Source organism: Rhipicephalus microplus, chromosome 8 (assembly GCF_043290135.1).
Source record: "Rhipicephalus microplus isolate Deutch F79 chromosome 8, USDA_Rmic, whole genome shotgun sequence".
Classification (NCBI taxonomy): Eukaryota; Metazoa; Arthropoda; class Arachnida; order Ixodida; family Ixodidae; genus Rhipicephalus; species Rhipicephalus microplus.
In genome coordinates this window covers 6,460,797-6,478,708 of record NC_134707.1, presented here as the reverse complement: position 1 = coordinate 6,478,708, position 17,912 = coordinate 6,460,797, and the positions used below count along the sequence as shown (strand labels likewise).

General features: G+C 48.0%; 2 protein-coding genes across 3 annotated transcripts in view; one reads left to right on the top strand and one right to left on the bottom strand.

The window, feature by feature from the left end:
• The window catches only part of LOC119165161 (alpha-scruin-like), a 67,167-nt gene that overhangs the window by 42,872 nt on the left and 6,383 nt on the right, over positions 1–17,912 (top strand). Inside the window, exon 4 of the mRNA XM_075872307.1 lies at positions 9,928–10,080. Coding sequence (XP_075728422.1) covers positions 9,928–10,080 — 153 coding nt within the window. The remainder of the gene's footprint in view (positions 1–9,927; positions 10,081–17,912) is intronic.
• Positions 603–17,912, bottom strand: part of LOC119165160 (TAF6-like RNA polymerase II p300/CBP-associated factor-associated factor 65 kDa subunit 6L) — a 52,127-nt gene continuing 34,817 nt past the window's right edge. Inside the window, exon 14 of one of the 2 annotated variants that reach the window (XM_075870859.1) lies at positions 603–747. The gene's annotated coding sequence lies outside the window, so the exon portion shown is untranslated. Of the gene's footprint in view, positions 748–3,394; positions 3,558–17,912 lie in introns of those variants that run through there. The other variant, XM_075870860.1, reaches the window with a different exon arrangement.

Below are 17,912 nucleotides of genomic sequence, written 5' to 3'. Positions count from 1 at the left end.
CTACGAAAAAAAAGAGGTTTTTTTGCCCGTAGTGTCGATGCGTTTCCACTTGCTAATCTTCGCAAACTGAACCCGGCAGCGGGAAATTTAAACAGCGTCACGCTATCTTGCTCATTTTTTCGTCCCAAGGGGTCAAACAAGGGCAAAAAATTTTTCCCACGGTCTGTATTGAGGAGAAGCCAACCACTTGCAGTGTGCTGCATTATGGGTACCGTGGCGGGAAATTTAAAAATACCTTACGCTTATCCGTTATATATCGTCCCAAAGAGACACACAAATCATTGAGATCTATCAGTTCTAGGTGAGACGTCAAATAAAACTTCGTGCTCAGTGGGCCGGATAGGGGCCTCAACTTTTTTACTTGTTTTCACCATGCCCTGCTATGAAGCCAACACACCTAAGTAATTTTCTTCTCGGAAGCTGGGTGTTTCAGGCTTTGATTCACTCGCAAAGAATTCCGATTGACATTTAGTATATTTATATCCGAATCATTTTTATTTGTGCATATAATGACACAATATGAGGGCTCTGTCGGCCGAAATATGACCACGAATGCTGAAGTTTACTGTAGCTCGGTTCGAACCGCCATAGAAGAGCAGACGAATATGTAGTGGGTAGCGCCACCAACGGTGAGCGGTTGAACGAAAGCGGACGCACTCGTTCAGTGGCAACCCCGCCATCTGGGCAGGCACAAGAGTACAGTAGGGCGTTTTTGTGGCATCGATAACGCAGTTTGGTGGACTAAACCTGCAAAAAACACCAGAAAAAAAGGGCACTTAGATTATTCATTGATTAAAAATACTACACTCATTAACCAATAGATTAGCTATGCTGATGCCCTTGACGCACACCTTCGGTCCTCGCTGTGTAAAGGGGACTTCCGCGAAGGACAAACCGGCACATCACTGAGGTCGCTTAGGCAGGCGTATATATATATCCGAGAGTGAGTATAACTTTTTTACTCACTGGTTCCTCTGAGCGAACGCGCCTAACGCGAATTTGCAACTTTTAAAACTCAAAGTAAAAAGTGATAAAAGAAATATACTTGCGATCAAATATATATACCCCTCATAAGACGACCTCCGATTGGTGCCAGTTTTAGGTTAATGTGCAGCAACGTTACTGAAAGAATACACATGATGTACGATCACGGCCCAGCCATTATTATTCTACCCAAGGACGATATATAACGGATAAGCGTAAGGTATTTTTAAATTTCCCGCCACAGTACCCATAACGCAGCATACTGCAAGTGGTTTTCTTCTCCTCAATACAGACCGTGGGAAAATTTTTTTGCCCGTGTTCGACCCCTTGGGACGAAAAAATGAGCAAGATAGCGTGACGCTGTTTAATTTTCCCGCTGCCGGGTCCGGTTTGCGAAGATTAGCAAGTGGAAACGCATCGACACTACGAAAAAAAAGAGGTTTTTTTTGCCCGTAGTGTCGATGCGTTTCCACTTGCTAATCTTCGCAAACTGAACCCGGCAGCGGGAAATTTAAACAGCGTCACGCTATCTTGCTCATTTTTTCGTCCCAAGGGGTCAAACAAGGGCAAAAAATTTTTCCCACGGTCTGTATTGAGGAGAAGCCAACCACTTGCAGTGTGCTGCATTATGGGTACCGTGGCGGGAAATTTAAAAATACCTTACGCTTATCCGTTATATATCGTCCCAAAGAGACACACAAATCATTGAGATCTATCAGTTCTAGGTGAGACGTCAAATAAAACTTCGTGCTCAGTGGGCCGGATAGGGGCCTCAACTTTTTTACTTGTTTTCACCATGCCCTGCTATGAAGCCAACACACCTAAGTAATTTTCTTCTCGGAAGCTGGGTGTTTCAGGCTTTGATTCACTCGCAAAGAATTCCGATTGACATTTAGTATATTTATATCCGAATCATTTTTATTTGTGCATATAATGACACAATATGAGGGCTCTGTCGGCCGAAATATGACCACGAATGCTGAAGTTTACTGTAGCTCGGTTCGAACCGCCATAGAAGAGCAGACGAATATGTAGTGGGTAGCGCCACCAACGGTGAGCGGTTGAACGAAAGCGGACGCACTCGTTCAGTGGCAACCCCGCCATCTGGGCAGGCACAAGAGTACAGTAGGGCGTTTTTGTGGCATCGATAACGCAGTTTGGTGGACTGAACCTGCAAAAAACACCAGAAAAAAAGGGCACTTAGATTATTCATTGATTAAAAATACTACACTCATTAACCAATAGATTAGCTGTGCCGATGCCCTTGACGCACACCTTCTGTCCTCACTGTGTAAAGGGGACTTCCACAAAAAACCAACCGGCACAGCACTGAGGTCGCTTAGGCAGGTGTAATATAGCCGATTGTATGCATAACCTTTTTACTCAGTGGTTCCTCTGAGCTTAAGCCTAACGCGAATTTGCAACTTTTAAAACTCAAAGTAAAAAGTGATAAAAGAAATATACTTGCGATCAAATATATATACCCCTCATAAGACGACCTCCGATTGGTGCCAGTTTTAGGTTAATGTGCAGCAACGTTACTGAAAGAATACACATGATGTACGTTCACGGCCCAGCCATTATTATTCTACCCAAGGACGATATATAACGGATAAGCGTAAGGTATTTTTAAATTTCCCGCCACGGTACCCATAACGCAGCATACTGCAAGTGGTTTTCTTCTCCTCAATACAGACCGTGGGAAAATTTTTTTGCCCGTGTTCGACCCCTTGGGACGAAAAAATGAGCAAGATAGCGTGACGCTGTTTAATTTTCCCGCTGCCGGGTCCGGTTTGCGAAGATTAGCAAGTGGAAACGCATCGACACTACGAAAAAAAAGAGGTTTTTTTGCCCGTAGTGTCGATGCGTTTCCACTTGCTAATCTTCGCAAACTGAACCCGGCAGCGGGAAATTTAAACAGCGTCACGCTATCTTGCTCATTTTTTCGTCCCAAGGGGTCAAACAAGGGCAAAAAATTTTTCCCACGGTCTGTATTGAGGAGAAGCCAACCACTTGCAGTGTGCTGCATTATGGGTACCGTGGCGGGAAATTTAAAAATACCTTACGCTTATCCGTTATATATCGTCCCAAAGAGACACACAAATCATTGAGATCTATCAGTTCTAGGTGAGACGTCAAATAAAACTTCGTGCTCAGTGGGCCGGATAGGGGCCTCAACTTTTTTACTTGTTTTCACCATGCCCTGCTATGAAGCCAACACACCTAAGTAATTTTCTTCTCGGAAGCTGGGTGTTTCAGGCTTTGATTCACTCGCAAAGAATTCCGATTGACATTTAGTATATTTATATCCGAATCATTTTTATTTGTGCATATAATGACACAATATGAGGGCTCTGTCGGCCGAAATATGACCACGAATGCTGAAGTTTACTGTAGCTCGGTTCGAACCGCCATAGAAGAGCAGACGAATATGTAGTGGGTAGCGCCACCAACGGTGAGCGGTTGAACGAAAGCGGACGCACTCGTTCAGTGGCAACCCCGCCATCTGGGCAGGCACAAGAGTACAGTAGGGCGTTTTTGTGGCATCGATAACGCAGTTTGGTGGACTGAACCTGCAAAAAACACCAGAAAAAAAGGGCACTTAGATTATTCATTGATTAAAAATACTACACTCATTAACCAATAGATTAGCTGTGCCGATGCCCTTGACGCACACCTTCTGTCCTCACTGTGTAAAGGGGACTTCCACAAAAAACCAACCGGCACAGCACTGAGGTCGCTTAGGCAGGTGTAATATAGCCGATTGTATGCATAACCTTTTTACTCAGTGGTTCCTCTGAGCTTAAGCCTAACGCGATTTTGCAACTTTTAGAGTACAAAGTAAAAAATTGATAAATTTAATATACATGCGATAAACTATATATACCTCTCATAAGACGACCATCATCCTCTCGGTTACAAGCTCGACATCTTAGCCACTTGACCACTGGAATGGCACCTCGATAAACAGGCAATTTTTCATAGGCTTTCATAGGCTTGCCATTTTTCCAAAAATTATCTTGAAATCGGATTACACATTTTGCCACGCAACCTCGAAAAATCGACATATTGTCTTGAACATTGTGCTATGTAACTTCCAAATTATGCCTCCAGTACTGTTGTGGTAGCTCAGACGGTAAGGCGTTCGGCTCGAAACCAAAGAGTCGATGGTTCGAATCCCGCCTGCAATCGGCTGGGAAAAAAATGAAATGGCGGATTCCATGGCCGAGACCGGCTATCATAGAAGGTGAAGGCTGAGGCCCAGTCGCCAGGCCTGAAATGGCAGGGCCATCTAAGCACGTCTAACCGTAGAAACCAGCCGTCAGTCGTACTGAAGAACTCCATCCGGAATTCAAAGGCGCCATCATGGGTTTTATTTTTTTTATTCATCTTTCGAATAAAAAAAATATCAAAAATACCCCCGGTTCGCTGCGCGTGACATGGTACCAGGGTCCCCACGCAGCGTGTTGGGGGTATCCAGGCAGAGTAAGCTTCACCACTGGGGCGACGCGTCACAGCCCCTCGAAGCCCGCCTGTACCCTGTTTAGCTACCGGTGGGTGGCCGGCCGGCACTGGGGATCGAACCCCGCACCTCCCGTAGCTGAAGCGGACGCGTACGTGCAATGCCACAGCTACGGTGAAGGCTCTAGCTGCTAAAGTTGTATTTATCCGTCTCAAGAAATCTTAAAACAGTTAAAAAGAGAACGGAATAACTGACGGTCTCATTCTAGGTAGGAGGGCCCCCTCACCAGTGTCCAGAAACGGCATATTTTGAAACTAGCCGTTTCTGATTTTCTTTATTTCTATTCCCACAGTGGGATTCGAACCATCATTCTCTCGGTTACAAGCTCGACATCTTCGCCACTCGACCACTGGAATGGCGCAGCATGCACTGCTTATAAGCTATAGTCTGTGCATTATTTCAGAGCTTATTTATTAAAATGTAACAATAGTGTTGTCTGCATTATCGTTAGTATATACGAGCCACGTAACAAAATTGTTGGCCCCAATCATAATGAAGGTTATATGCATTTTCTCACGAAATTGGGTGCCGATATTCAAATATTCCAAATACCACGCATCGAAGCGTAGGCAATTTTCAACCTCGCGAAATCGATAAATATGCAATTTTCTAAAGTTTACACGCTTGCCATTTTACCAAAAAAGGTCTTAAAGTTGAATTACACATTATGCTTTGCAACCTCGAAAAATCGACTAATTGACAAGTTTCCAAAGGCTATAATAACAGGCTTGCCATTTTATCAAAAATGGTCTTAAAAATGAATTACTCGATAGGATTAGGCCATTTTCCAAAGGTTATAGGCTTGCCATTTCATCAAAAATGGTTTTAAAATCGAATTACTCCATGTATCGCGCAAACTTTAAAAATCGATAAACAGGCAATTTTTCAAAGGCTTTCATAGGCTTGCCATTTTTTCAAAAATTATCTTGAAATCGAATTACACATTTTGCCACGCAACCTCGAAAAATCGACATATTGGCTTGAACATTGTGCTATGCAACTTCCAAATTATGCCTCCAGTGCTGTTGTGGTAGCTCAGACGGTAAGGCGTTCGGCTCGAAACCGATGAGTCGATGGTTCGAATCCTGCCGGCACTTGGCTGGGAAAAATGAAATGGCGGATTCCATGGCTGAGACCGGCCATCATAGAAGGTGAATGCTCAGCCCAGTCTCGAGGCCTTCAATGGCAGGGCCATCCAAGCACTTCTGACCGCAGACATCCGCCGTCAATCGAACTAGAGAGCTCCGACCGGAGTCCAAAGGCGCTATCATGGGTTTCATTTTTTTAATTGATCTTTCGAATAAAAAATTATCAAAAATACCCCCGGTTCGCTGCACGTGACATGGTACCGGGTCCCCACGCAGCGTGCTGGGAGTATCCAGGCAGAGTAAGCTTCACCACTGGGGCGACGCGTCACAGCCCCTCGAAGCCCATTTGTACCCTGTTTAGCTACAGGGTACAGGAGGGCCAAAAGCTTCGTAGCCAAAAGCTGTCGTCCATCATGCCTGGCGACGCTGGCTTCACACCCCAACCAGCCTCGCCACGCAGGGTCTGTCCCGGTGCCCAGCTCTCGCGAGAGCCCGACATCTTCAGCGGCACCGACGAGAAAGACGTTCAGGTTTGACTGGAATCTTATGAACGAGCCAGTGCTACCAACAAATGGGACGATCCCGCGAAGCTTGGTACCGTGATGTTTTATTTAATGGATGTTGCCAAGCTATGGTACAGAAACCATGAGGCGGATATCCCGAGTTGGACGACCTTCAAAACCTGCATTGCAGGTGTTTTTTGACGCCCTGGTGTGCGCAAACTACGCGCAGAACAACACCAACAAAGCCGGTCCCAGCAAACTGGTGAGACATTCACTAGCTACATGGAGCACATTCTCGACCTCTGCCAACGTGTCGACCCGACGATGGCGGAAAGTGACAAGGTCCGACATTCATGAAAGGCATTTGCGACGACGCCTTTCAAATGCTGCTCTCAAAGAACCCTGTCACTTAGCTCATCGAGTTGTGCAAGAGTTTCGACGAGCTCCGACAACAGCGTCTTCTCACGCGACGACATAACGTCCCGGATGACACACTCTCAAGCCTGACAACCACCTCTGACCTTCAGTCACTGCTATCGCAGATCGAGGAGTTTGTTCGTGCTGAGATCGCTCGTCAGCTATCGCTGCTATCAACAGCCGGCCAACCACCGTCACCTCTGCCAGCTAACATTCGCCAGGTCATCCAGGAGCAAGTTTGCGCGGCTCTGCCATCTGCCCGTGACACTTCACCATTGTCGATCCCTGCTGCCTGTGCCGAGGTAAATGCACCTCTAAGATATGCTGAAGTGGCCGCTCGACCACCTCTTCAGCCTTGCCGCTACGACCCACTCCTCGGTTCGCTCAGACAAGGTCCGTCCAGAGTAGTGGACAATGGCGTACACTCGACAAGCGGCCAATATGCTTTGCCTCTGGCCTACCTGGCCACATAGCGCGATACTGCCGTCGGCGCGTCCCTGTCTACCGCCAGAGCTACCGCGAGAGCTTCGAACCTGCCCCTTATGTGCCACAGCGCCATTCGTTCACAGGCTCTCAGCCCACCGACCACCGCCCTCCTGTTAACCGCTGCTCGCCATCGCCTCGACGCCGTCGCCGATGCGTCGTCGTCCTTCATCGCCGGAGTGGGAAAACTAATTGCCGCAGTTCCAGAGACAGGAACTGCGTCGCCCGCGAAAAGACCAAAGCTTCTCTCTTCACCAACGAATGATCTCGACGTATATGTGGCTATGTAGTGTGGCGTCGCTGCACTCGCTCTTGTCGACACTGGTGACGCAGTTTCAGTGATCAGTGCCACACTCTGCCGCTTGCTCAAAAAAGTTATGACGCCACTAGCAAGTATCATCATCATCATCATCATCATCAGCCTGACTACGTCCACTGCAGGACAAAGGCCTCTCCCATGTTCCGCCAGTTAACCCGGTACTGTGCTTGCTGCTGCCAATTTATACCTGCAAACTTCTTAATCTCATCTGCCCACCTAACCTTATGTCTCCCCCTAACCCGCTTTCTTTCTCTGGGAATCCAGTTAGTTACCCTTAATGACCAGCGGTTATCCTGTCTAGCGCTACATGCTATACTGGCAAGTATATTACTTCGTAAAGCCAGCGCAGAGCACGTCACGCGGGCCGCTGCCTGTATTGCTCGCATCGCGATTGATGGCCTCATCTATGTCATCGAATTGCTAGTGTTGGATTCCTGCTCCATGACGTCATTTTGGGTTAGGACTTTCTCTCCGCTAATAAGGCCGTCATCGACTGCTCTCGCGCTGATGTGGCGTTTGAAGTGTTTGGCGGCGCTCCGTTATATGATGCTCCTGAAACCGGGGACCATTTGTTGCTGAAAACGTCGTCATACCGCCGCACTTTTTTGCCCTTACCATAGTGTCTTGCAACTCGCGCGCCGAGTAGAGTGCCCTTTTCACGCCATCTACCATTTTCGTTCGTCGCAAGTGTCCGCCGCTACCTTATGCCCTTCTACAACTTTTTGACGGCGTCAGCAGACTGCTCATCTCGAACCTCTTGCCATGTCATCTAAGACTACTTCGGGGTGAATGCGTCGGGCGTGTTTACAGTCTCGAACCTTCTGCAATTATCGACATGCCGACTGGTCCTTCCGCCAAACACGAAGTCGCCGGAGAGACCTGTGCCTCTTCGCCGCAGACTACTACTGACGTATTGAGCAGCTCCATCACCAACACGTTAACCGTTTCGCAACGTGCTCAGCTTCTACGACTGCTGGACAAGGTCCGTTCTTCCTTTGACTGCCAGCATACTCCCCTCGGCCGCACGTTAGCTGTGTGTCACCGCATCAACACGGGTACCAATGCGCCATTGCGTCAAAGACCTTATTGCGTGTCCGTAGCCGAGCGCCAGGTTATTGATGACCAAGTAGCTGAAGCGTGGCGTCATCCAGCCTTCGAATAGCCCCTGGGCATCTCCAGTCGTTCTCGTTAAGAAGAAGGACGGGTCAATTCACTTCTGTGTTGACTACGATCGTCTTAACAAAATAACTCGAAAGGACGTTTACCCCTTACCGAGAATCGACGATGCCCTTGACTGCCTCCAAGATGCAGAGTTGTTCGTTTCTGTTGACTTACAGAGTGGCTACTGGCAAGTTCCTCTGGCACCTGAAGATCAGCCTAAGATGGCCTTTGTCACACCTGATGGCCTTTACGAATTCTGTGTCATCCTTTTGGTCTTAGCAACGCGCCCGCAACATTCGAGCGGATGATGGACAATCTTTTGCATGGCCTGAAGTGGAAAACATTCCTGTGCTACTTGGATGACGTGGTTATATTTTCACCAGATTTTTCAGCGCATCTCCACAGGCTAGATGAAGTACTGCAGTGCCTAACTGACGCCGGCCTTCAGCTCAACCTGAAGAATTGCCGTTTCGGAGCAAGTCAGTTCACCATCCTCGGCCATGCTTCGGGCAGTTGCAGAGTTCCTTAAACCTGCGTCTCTGAAGGATCTGCGCAGCTTTCTTGGCCTCTGCTCGTATTTCCACCACTTTATTCGGAATTTTGCGATGATCAGCGACCCCTTGGCTGAACTTCTACACAGCGACTCGAAAAGTTGCGCCGCCTGTTAACCTCAACGCCAATCTTGCATCACTTCGACCCGACTGCTCCGACTGAGGTACACACCAGTGCCAGCGGTGTTGGACACGGCGCCGTGCTCGCGCGGCGCAAATCGGGATTCCAGGAGTACGTATTCGCATACGCAAGCCGTAGCCGTACCTCACCAAAGCGGAAAAGAACTATTCTGTGACAGAGAAAGTGTCTGGCAATTATATGGGCTCTAGATAAATTTAGACCATACCTATATGGTCACCCCTTCGACGTAATCACCGATCACCATGTGCTACAAATTCCGGGCATAGCGAGAGCATTCCTAATAGGGGGACATGCTTGATGCCCATGAATTCAGTTAAGGAACCCGCGGTGGTTGAAATTTTAGAAGCCCCGTTCGAGGTACCACCATATTGGGCTGTTAACCTTTGTATCTTGCATCTTTAACAACTAAACAGTGGTCCGGTAGACGCATACACATGAAAACGATCGAGTTGGTGCACATGATATTTCCAGGCTGTCCACATCTCGTTATACAAAAACAAGAAAACATCGACTTAACAGCCCATGATGGCGGCGCCAACTTAGGTAAAATAGTCTTAAGCACGTGGGCAGAAGTCTTGCCAGAGAAAACAAGGAGAGAGCGTAGCGTGGTGTGGATAAAAAAAGACAATAAATCAGGTAGGCTTAGGTCAAGCTTCCTTTGAGTCCATTTGCCCAGTATTGGGGAAGGGATACCAATATTGTTTTTTTTACATGTCAGGCAAGTCTTTTAGACGACCTTAACGCATGATGTTGCAGGCTCCCTGTACGCCATAGGAGGCCTCGCAAGGACAGAGATGGGTCACCTCCGCGTGCTCAATGACGTCATAGCGTACAACGAGAAGGATGGATTTTGGCGCAAATGCCAACCTCTTCCGGAGCCGCTACATGCCTGCCAGGCAGTCTCTCTTGGTAAGTGAGGTAACTACAAAAACAGCCACAAGACGTCCAAATCGGAAAAGGCAGAGCGGCAGAAACGGAGACGTCTCTGTTTCTGCCGCTCTGCTTTTTCCGATTTCGACGTCTTGTGGCTTTTTTTGTAGTTAACTAAGCATGTACCAACTTGCCCAATAAGCAACTCTCCTGAAAGTCAGGTAACCTTTACGCAGGAGAAGTTGCGCTAAGCAAAAACACGTGTGCTCCTAAGATTTCGGAAGCGTTCTTCATCAACATGAAAAGTGATAGCTGGGTAAGTGAGGGCTCAGTATCGCTCTTTGGTGATTTTTGATGAATAAGGTGCGTTAGCACGTGATGTTCGTCGGCACGTCTGCGCAGCTATGTTCGGCTTCCCTGTTTAACCGACACTCTACGGTCAATAAAAACAGTTCACAGTTTGTGCTCGATCTGTTTAGTGTTAGTGTTCCTTCTTTGTGGTGTCCTCTATTTTAGCACAAACTTTCCTGCATAAATCACGTCCTGATCGAGGTTACCTTTATGCTGCTTTTGAACGAGCATGAAATCGTGCTGCCAGGTTCGTGCTCGGTCAAGAGGGAGAGCTGAGCTGCTATCACGTTTGTGCTAAGACGGGTGTCTTTCGGACAACCGCAATACACATATTAAATCTTTCTTATTTGATTTACCATAATAACATTGGAATTGATAAGCAAATTCTCCGACACAAACCTCATTACACTTCAAAGCGTCTTGATTACAGTTGCAAGACGAACCAGAGGAACCAGCTGACCAAGAAAAAAAGTGCTACGTTGCTTGAACGAAGATGTATATTATTCAGTGTTGTAACCTCCTGCTGTAGCGTCAACGAATAGATGGCTTGCGGCGTGCAGTCACGGACCCAGCTTCTGAAAGAAATTGGGACTCCACAATGACGGCTTTGATGACAAACAAGTTGCACCCATGTGAAAACGACGTTGCAGGAGCGTCTCCAGACGTGGACAACAAAATAATGTGCATGTGAAGTTTTCATAACTATAATGCGACATCGGGAACGTCACATTCACACGTGCTGGACCTCCAGCATGGCACTTTCAGTGACGTCAGTGCAAACTACCTATAAGTTATATATGTGTGCTATAGAAAGCGGACAGCTGATCATATACGGACTTCTCATTTCCATGTGCTGCTCTCCCGTTTTGGTAGGTGCCGTCGTTGGCGTTAGCATAGGGGTGCAGATGGCGCACTCAAGCCTCACCAGTCCAGCTATACAAGTGCTCTCCCCTTTTCCCCAGCCACGATTCAACACTGCATCAAGACTATTTGTTTGCCTAGTTGTACTTGCTTAATGACCTACTTGAGCCGCGAAATAACACAAACTCGGAGTAAAGAGACACACAACGACAGGCGGCATTTCCAACTAAGTTTGGCTGAGTGCGAACCTAGAAATATACAGACATGCGTAGTCTTCATATAGCCTTACGCTATTCAATTATTGAGCAACTTCTTTCTCCAGAAACGTACAACACCATTGACATGTCGCGGATGCACCTTTCGTCTCTTATTGCGATTGCAATTATATAAGCACTGTCGGCTGGATTTCTCCGCCGGCGTCAACGTGGGTGTCGATGCCATGCACCGTATATGTATACGTATCTATATATACATGAAAATGCAAGAAAGAAAAAATTCCAGAGAAAAGTCTCCGGCACACGAAATCGAACGTGGGACCTCCGCATTGTGAAAGCGAGGGGTTAACCACTGAGCCACTGAGGGCTACGTCCTAGAACGTTCAAAGGTCAAACTATTTATATCTACCACTTACCGCTGTTGGCGGCCGTCTGGGGGAGGAGGGGGACTATCGTGTTTTCAGCATTATCAGCAAAATGGCGCAGTGAGGGCGTGGCGGCTCTCATCTCTCACGCGTACTTTGGTTCGCGGAGAGGAGAGGACAATCTCTCGAGCGCCCTTATCTCTAGGTGGAGAAGATCATACGTTTCGGCTAGCGTTGGGCTTGACTGGAACGATTCTGTTGTACTTACGGGGCGCAAAAAGGTCTCTGAAATCGTTGCACAGCCTCGGTTTGCGAAAAAGGCACGCTTTTCAGACACAGCGAAGTAACAATAAAGACGCTTATTGCCGTTAATCTGTGTACCTGTGAGCCCATTTCGTGCATCATTTGTGCAGCAGAAACGTGGGGCAGGTTTATGATCTGCTCGCCATCCTGCGCGTGACCTTGCAATTTGTTGCTATCGCGTTCATTGCTTTTTTTGTGCAATATGGCTATATCAACTCACGTGCAGATTGACAACTATTTCTGCCATGAATCTCTGTAAAACCTGGTTAACATTTGCAGGTTTTGCAATGCATAGGCAAATGCGCCCAGCCTAATTTAGTTCGAAGAGCCGCCTGCCCTTGTCGTTGCGAGTTTCTTCACTTTGCGTACTGTACTTTTCGCGGCTAAAGCAAGTCATTGATTCAACACTGGTTTGCACCACCCAAGAGAAATTCCTGCCCACGACCATGGGCACTGTGACAGTCGGTTTTCCCTGAATGAAAACCTTCGAGATCAAAACCTTCGGTGTTTCGCTACTGTTCCGCTAGGAGGAGGAGTACGCGCCGTGGCATCATGAAAAAAAAAATACTATAAGGTAAATAACGGTCATGAAAAAAAAAAAGGGGGGGGGGGGTTATGGCTACATGTCATGCACCCGGAAATTTACTATAAGGCAAATAACGGTATATGACATAACTTAAGACTGGAAGTTAAAGACAAAACGTTACGAAATGTGCCATCTTTATTAATGCTACAGTGACGAAAGTTAACCCAGTATCTTATCAAAATTGCGACGAAAGTTTCCTACAGTGAAAAAAAAAAATACTATCCAAGAAGTTACTATCAATATTATTGAAATGGGCATATAATCTGCCTTATTCAAGAATATATCGTCTTGACTGTCAGAAATCAAGATTCAACATTGCCGATAATTCAGAGTGGAAAATGGTGCTGGAAGAAAGACTTTCTTTAGGCCTTAAATTCGTCTACGTCAAGCGTCCCTGCACTATTGTTTGGTGCTCTCTTCATTTTGGCGGGCCACGGCTTTCCTATATATACGTCGCACGCCAAAAAAAGCACCCTAGTGGCAGTCAATTGACGTGCACGTAACCGTTCTGATTGATTTGTGGCCTACCTTTTCTAGCCTTTTTGCATCTTCACCAAGGCGTGCCACGTGCTCACTGTCAGCTGGCGTTATTCTTTCAATTATTGAGATTACAGGAACACTCGTACTCGGAGGGTTCTTGCTTCCCTTTTTTTCGCCGTCACCATCATGTTCCGCATAAAATTCCAGACTGATAACATCGTCCGCGCATTGCATGTTCAGCATGCCAGTAAGAAGAGCGCATGAGCGCTGATGACAAACGCCGCTGAAGCAGAGATGAAACCACCTGGTTGTCTCCGTCGCACGGAGGGCGCGCGCCTTAACATTGGCCCGTGTGCGAGGCTTTTCAATGATGGCTTCCAAAGGGGAAACGCCCGTGGTACCATTGGTCGTTAAAAGGATGAGGGCGGGGCCCCCACATGAAGAGGGGGTAAGGTTCATCACTGGATAAGCAACTCCAAACTTTTATTACAGCAACACATACAAGCTACCATAGAATTTCTTAAAATTAACTAGAGGGGACTCTGGCACTACGATTGTTCAGCGACCACGGGAATGAAGGGTAGTACACGGATTTACCTAGTATCGCTGTGTTTCGGTTTTGTTTCGAAAGAAAGAATGAACCCTTTTGAACTTGGTGACCCGATTTGAAATGGTAAGTTGAAAAGAAAAGATAGTAAAGCACAATCCGTTCAACACATTATTTTTGTTTAGTTAGAAAACAGATTTTTTCGTTTCATGAAAAAACAGCTCCGAACCACACGAACACACGCAGAGTCAGAAGTACGATGATCTGTGTACTACTTATCATTCCCAGGCTCGCTGAAGCCCCATGTGTTGCGGGACCCATGGACACTAGCGCCAGAGTTTCGTCAAGTGTATATTTAGGAAACTCGTTATGACGCGTCGGTGTGCGGCATGCTTTCTTTATTTTCGTGCCCCCTTCGTATGGAATGAGAGGGCGCGAAGCTACCCATTGACCCCCAATTTATTGTTTATTCAACCGAACTTGTGGCCACGTAAGAGAAAATTGAGATTACAAGAAGACACTGGCACTGATACCTGCGAACTGAGCGTCGGCCGTTGATCAACTCACAAGCAGCGAAGGGTGTCGGCATTCATACACTTGCCATCGAACATTCTAGCATTATGGCTAGCGGTGACGTAGGTTCCAGTATTATCTGAAATACTCACTATGTGGGCGTAATCTCAACAAAATGACATACAGCAGTCCTGAATTTTCTCGAATACTGCAGGCACTGTTTGCGCTGAGTACTGCGAACGGGGTGATAACAAACCTTAAAGATGGAACATGTCCCCCTCTGAAAAAGGCATCGTCTTGATGCTTTAACAGAAGATGAAAGTATAACAATAATGTAAGAAAGTACAAATAATAAGTACAACACAGCAGTAACAACAGCAAGAACAAAATACACTCTTTCGGTTCGTTAACATGCATGAAACGGCTTGAAGCGTGCGACATGGATGACTTCAGGTCGCGATCGGCAAGTTGAGAGTTCGTAAGGACGTCGGAGACAACCTCATAGTTGAGTGGGTCGAGACGTTGTACTACTCTGTATGGTTTGAAGTACCGTCGCAGAAGTTTTTCACTGAGTCCACCTCGGCGTATCGGCGCCCATACCCAAACACGTTCACCGGGCCCGTATTCCACGAAGTGTCACCATAGATTGTAAATGCGGCGGTCAATAGTCTGCTGATTAGGGATGCGCAGGAGGGCGAGTTGACGAGCTTCTTCAGCGCCCTGGAGATAGAAGGTGATATTGAGGTTTTATTTGTCAGTGACGTTGGGCACCATTGCGTCGAGCATCGTTGCCGGGTTCCTTCCATAGACCAACTTGTACGGTTGCATCTGCATCGTCTCCTGCACAGCCATGTTGTATGCGAAGGTCACGCTTGGAAGGATGGCGTGCCACGTCTTGTGTTTGACGTCGACGTATATGGCCAGCACGTCGGCGATTGTTTTGTTTAGCCGCTCGGGGAGACCATTTGTGTGTGGGTGGTAGGCGGTGGTGCGGCGGTGGCTTGTCTGGCTATGCTCGAGATAACTTGAGTGAAATCAGCAGCAAAGGCCGTACCTCTATCGGTGATGACAATCTCTGGGGCGTCATGACTAAGGAGAATGTTCTCAACGAAGAACTTGGCTACCTCTTCGGCGCTACCTTTGGGTAGTGCCTTTGTTTCGGCGTAGCGAATGGGTAGTCAATAACTACGACAATCGATTTGTTTCCCGAACTTGACATTGGAAACGCCCCAGTAGGTCCATCATGAATCATTGGAACAGTCGGCGAGGTGGTTCGATCGGTTGAAGAAAGCCTGCTGGCCTTGTCGGCGGTGTCTTGCGTCGCTAACAGTCTCGGCATGTCCTCACGTAACGAGCGACATTGGCGGTAAGGCGTCGCTAGCAGTACCTTTCTTGTAGCCTCGCAAGCGTGGGAGAAACACCAAGGTGTCCTACCGTTGGATCATCGTGCAGGGCCTGGAAGAATCCTGGTTGTAGAGCTGAAGGCACCACAAGAAGATACTTGGTTCGAAGCGGCGAGAAGTTATTTTGCAGAAGGCCGTTTCACAACGAAAACGACTTAAGTAACCATTTTAATAATTTCGGAACGGAGGTCCTGCCCTCGAGGTATTCGATTAGGTCCCTAAAGTCCGGGTCAGCCAGCTGGCGTTCAGCGAAGTCGTCGGCAGTTATGGTTCCCAAGAAGCAGTCGTCATTCAGGTTTTCGGGCGGCGGTGGGTCAACGGGAGCTCCCGACAGGCAGTCGGCGTCGGAGTGTTTTCTGCCGCACTTGTAAATGATGGTTATTCGTATTCTTGAAGTCTCAGGCTCCATCACGCTAGGCGACCTGAAGGGTCCTTCAAGTTAGCTAGCCAAAACAAAGCATGGTGGTCGCTCACAACTTGAAGGGCCCGCTGTAGAGGTAAGGATGAAACTTTGACGTCACCCAGATGATAGCAAGGCGCTCCTTTTCTGTTGTGGAATAATTTCTTTCTGCCTTGAATAGCGACCAGCTAGCATAACTAATAACTCTTTCCAGTCTGTCAGTCTTCTGCGCAAGGATGATGTTGAGTCCTACGCTGCTTGCGTCACTGTGCACTTTTGTTTCAGCGTTTTCGTCGAAATGTGTGAGTATCAGAGGCATGTGCAGACGTCGTTTCAGTTCCTCTTGTGGGGTTTCCCACTTCAACTCGACGTCAGTCCTCGTAAGGTTATATAGTTAGTGGCTTCGGCGATGCAGGCAAAGTTTTCAACGAAGCGCCTGTAATGGAAGCACAGGCCGCAAAATTGACGCACGGCCTTCCTGTTGGCAGGTGGCGGCAATTCAGCGATGGCGGCTTTCTTCTGCGGATTGGGTCTTACTCCGGACCACGTGGCCCAAAAACAAAAGTTCCTCGTACGCAAAGCGGCACTTTTCTGGCTTCAGGGTCTAAGATGCTCGTCGAAGCTTGAGGAAAAGACGACGACGACGTCCAAGTAAACGAGGCAAGTCTGCCACTTCAATCCTGCCAGCACTGTGTCCATAATGCGTTGAAAAGTCGCAGGTGCTGAGCAAAGATCGAAGGGCATAACCTTGAACTCGAAAAGGCCGTTTGGTGTTATAAACGCCGTTTTTTTTCTCGGTCTCTCTCGTCGACTCCGATTTGCCAGTACTGCCAGGCAAGATCTTCGGCAGTTTGTCGTGCAGCAACTGCACCTCCATCGGTTGGTGCCCCAAGTTTTCCCGGTACAGGCTAGGCGACCGGCCCCAGCTTGAGCTAGTGTACTGACGACGATGCGGTGACATGTAGCGGCTGGGTGAAGGTAAACGAGAAGATCCTCGGTGTATCCTTTGCATTCCGGCGAGATAGTCGGCGATGTCACGTGGTCTTTCAACCCACCGTGGACGCGGCACGTCGATGATGAAACCACCTAGTCCCCCAAATATAATAAAAAACATCATCATCATCATCAGCCTGACTAGGCCTCTCCCTTGTTCCGCCAGTCAACTCGGTCCTGTGCTTGCTACGGCCAATTTACACCCGCAAACGTCTTAATCTCATCTGCCCACCTAACCTTCTGTCTCCCCCTAACCCGCTTGCCTTCTCTGGGAATCCAGTTAGTTACCCCTAATTACCAGCGATTATCCTGTCTACATAGTCTGGGGATAATAGAGTTTACGCAGTGGGCGGTGGCCGGGGGAGCGCCAGACGTCACTCTTCCTGGGAGAGTAGCGCTGGCCGGTAGGTGGGCGGTACGACGTGGATGGCGGTACAACTGCGGTGGGGCAGTATCCCGATGCGGGCGTGGCGGAGCGTTGTGGCGCACTGCAGCGGCGTAGCTCACAGCTTGCGGTTGAGGCTGCGGTGCTTCGGGGATCCCAAGCGATTGCCGAACTTCCTCGCGGACAATATTGGCGATCGAATGAAGTTGAGGTTGCGGCGAAGATAAAGCTTGCACAGCTCTTCCCGCACAATCGCTCGGATTGTCTCACGCAGGTCGTCGGTGTCTTCTCCAAGACGTGGACTTGATTCACGGCTGGAGGGGGCGTGCGGTACATGGATCGGGAAGCACCTCCACCAAATGTCACGGGGTCGTGACAACGACAAAGAGAGCAGACATGTAGTAGGTCAAGATTGAACTGAGCCAGACTTGTGGCCACGTAAAAGGAAATTGAGTTTATAGCAGACAAC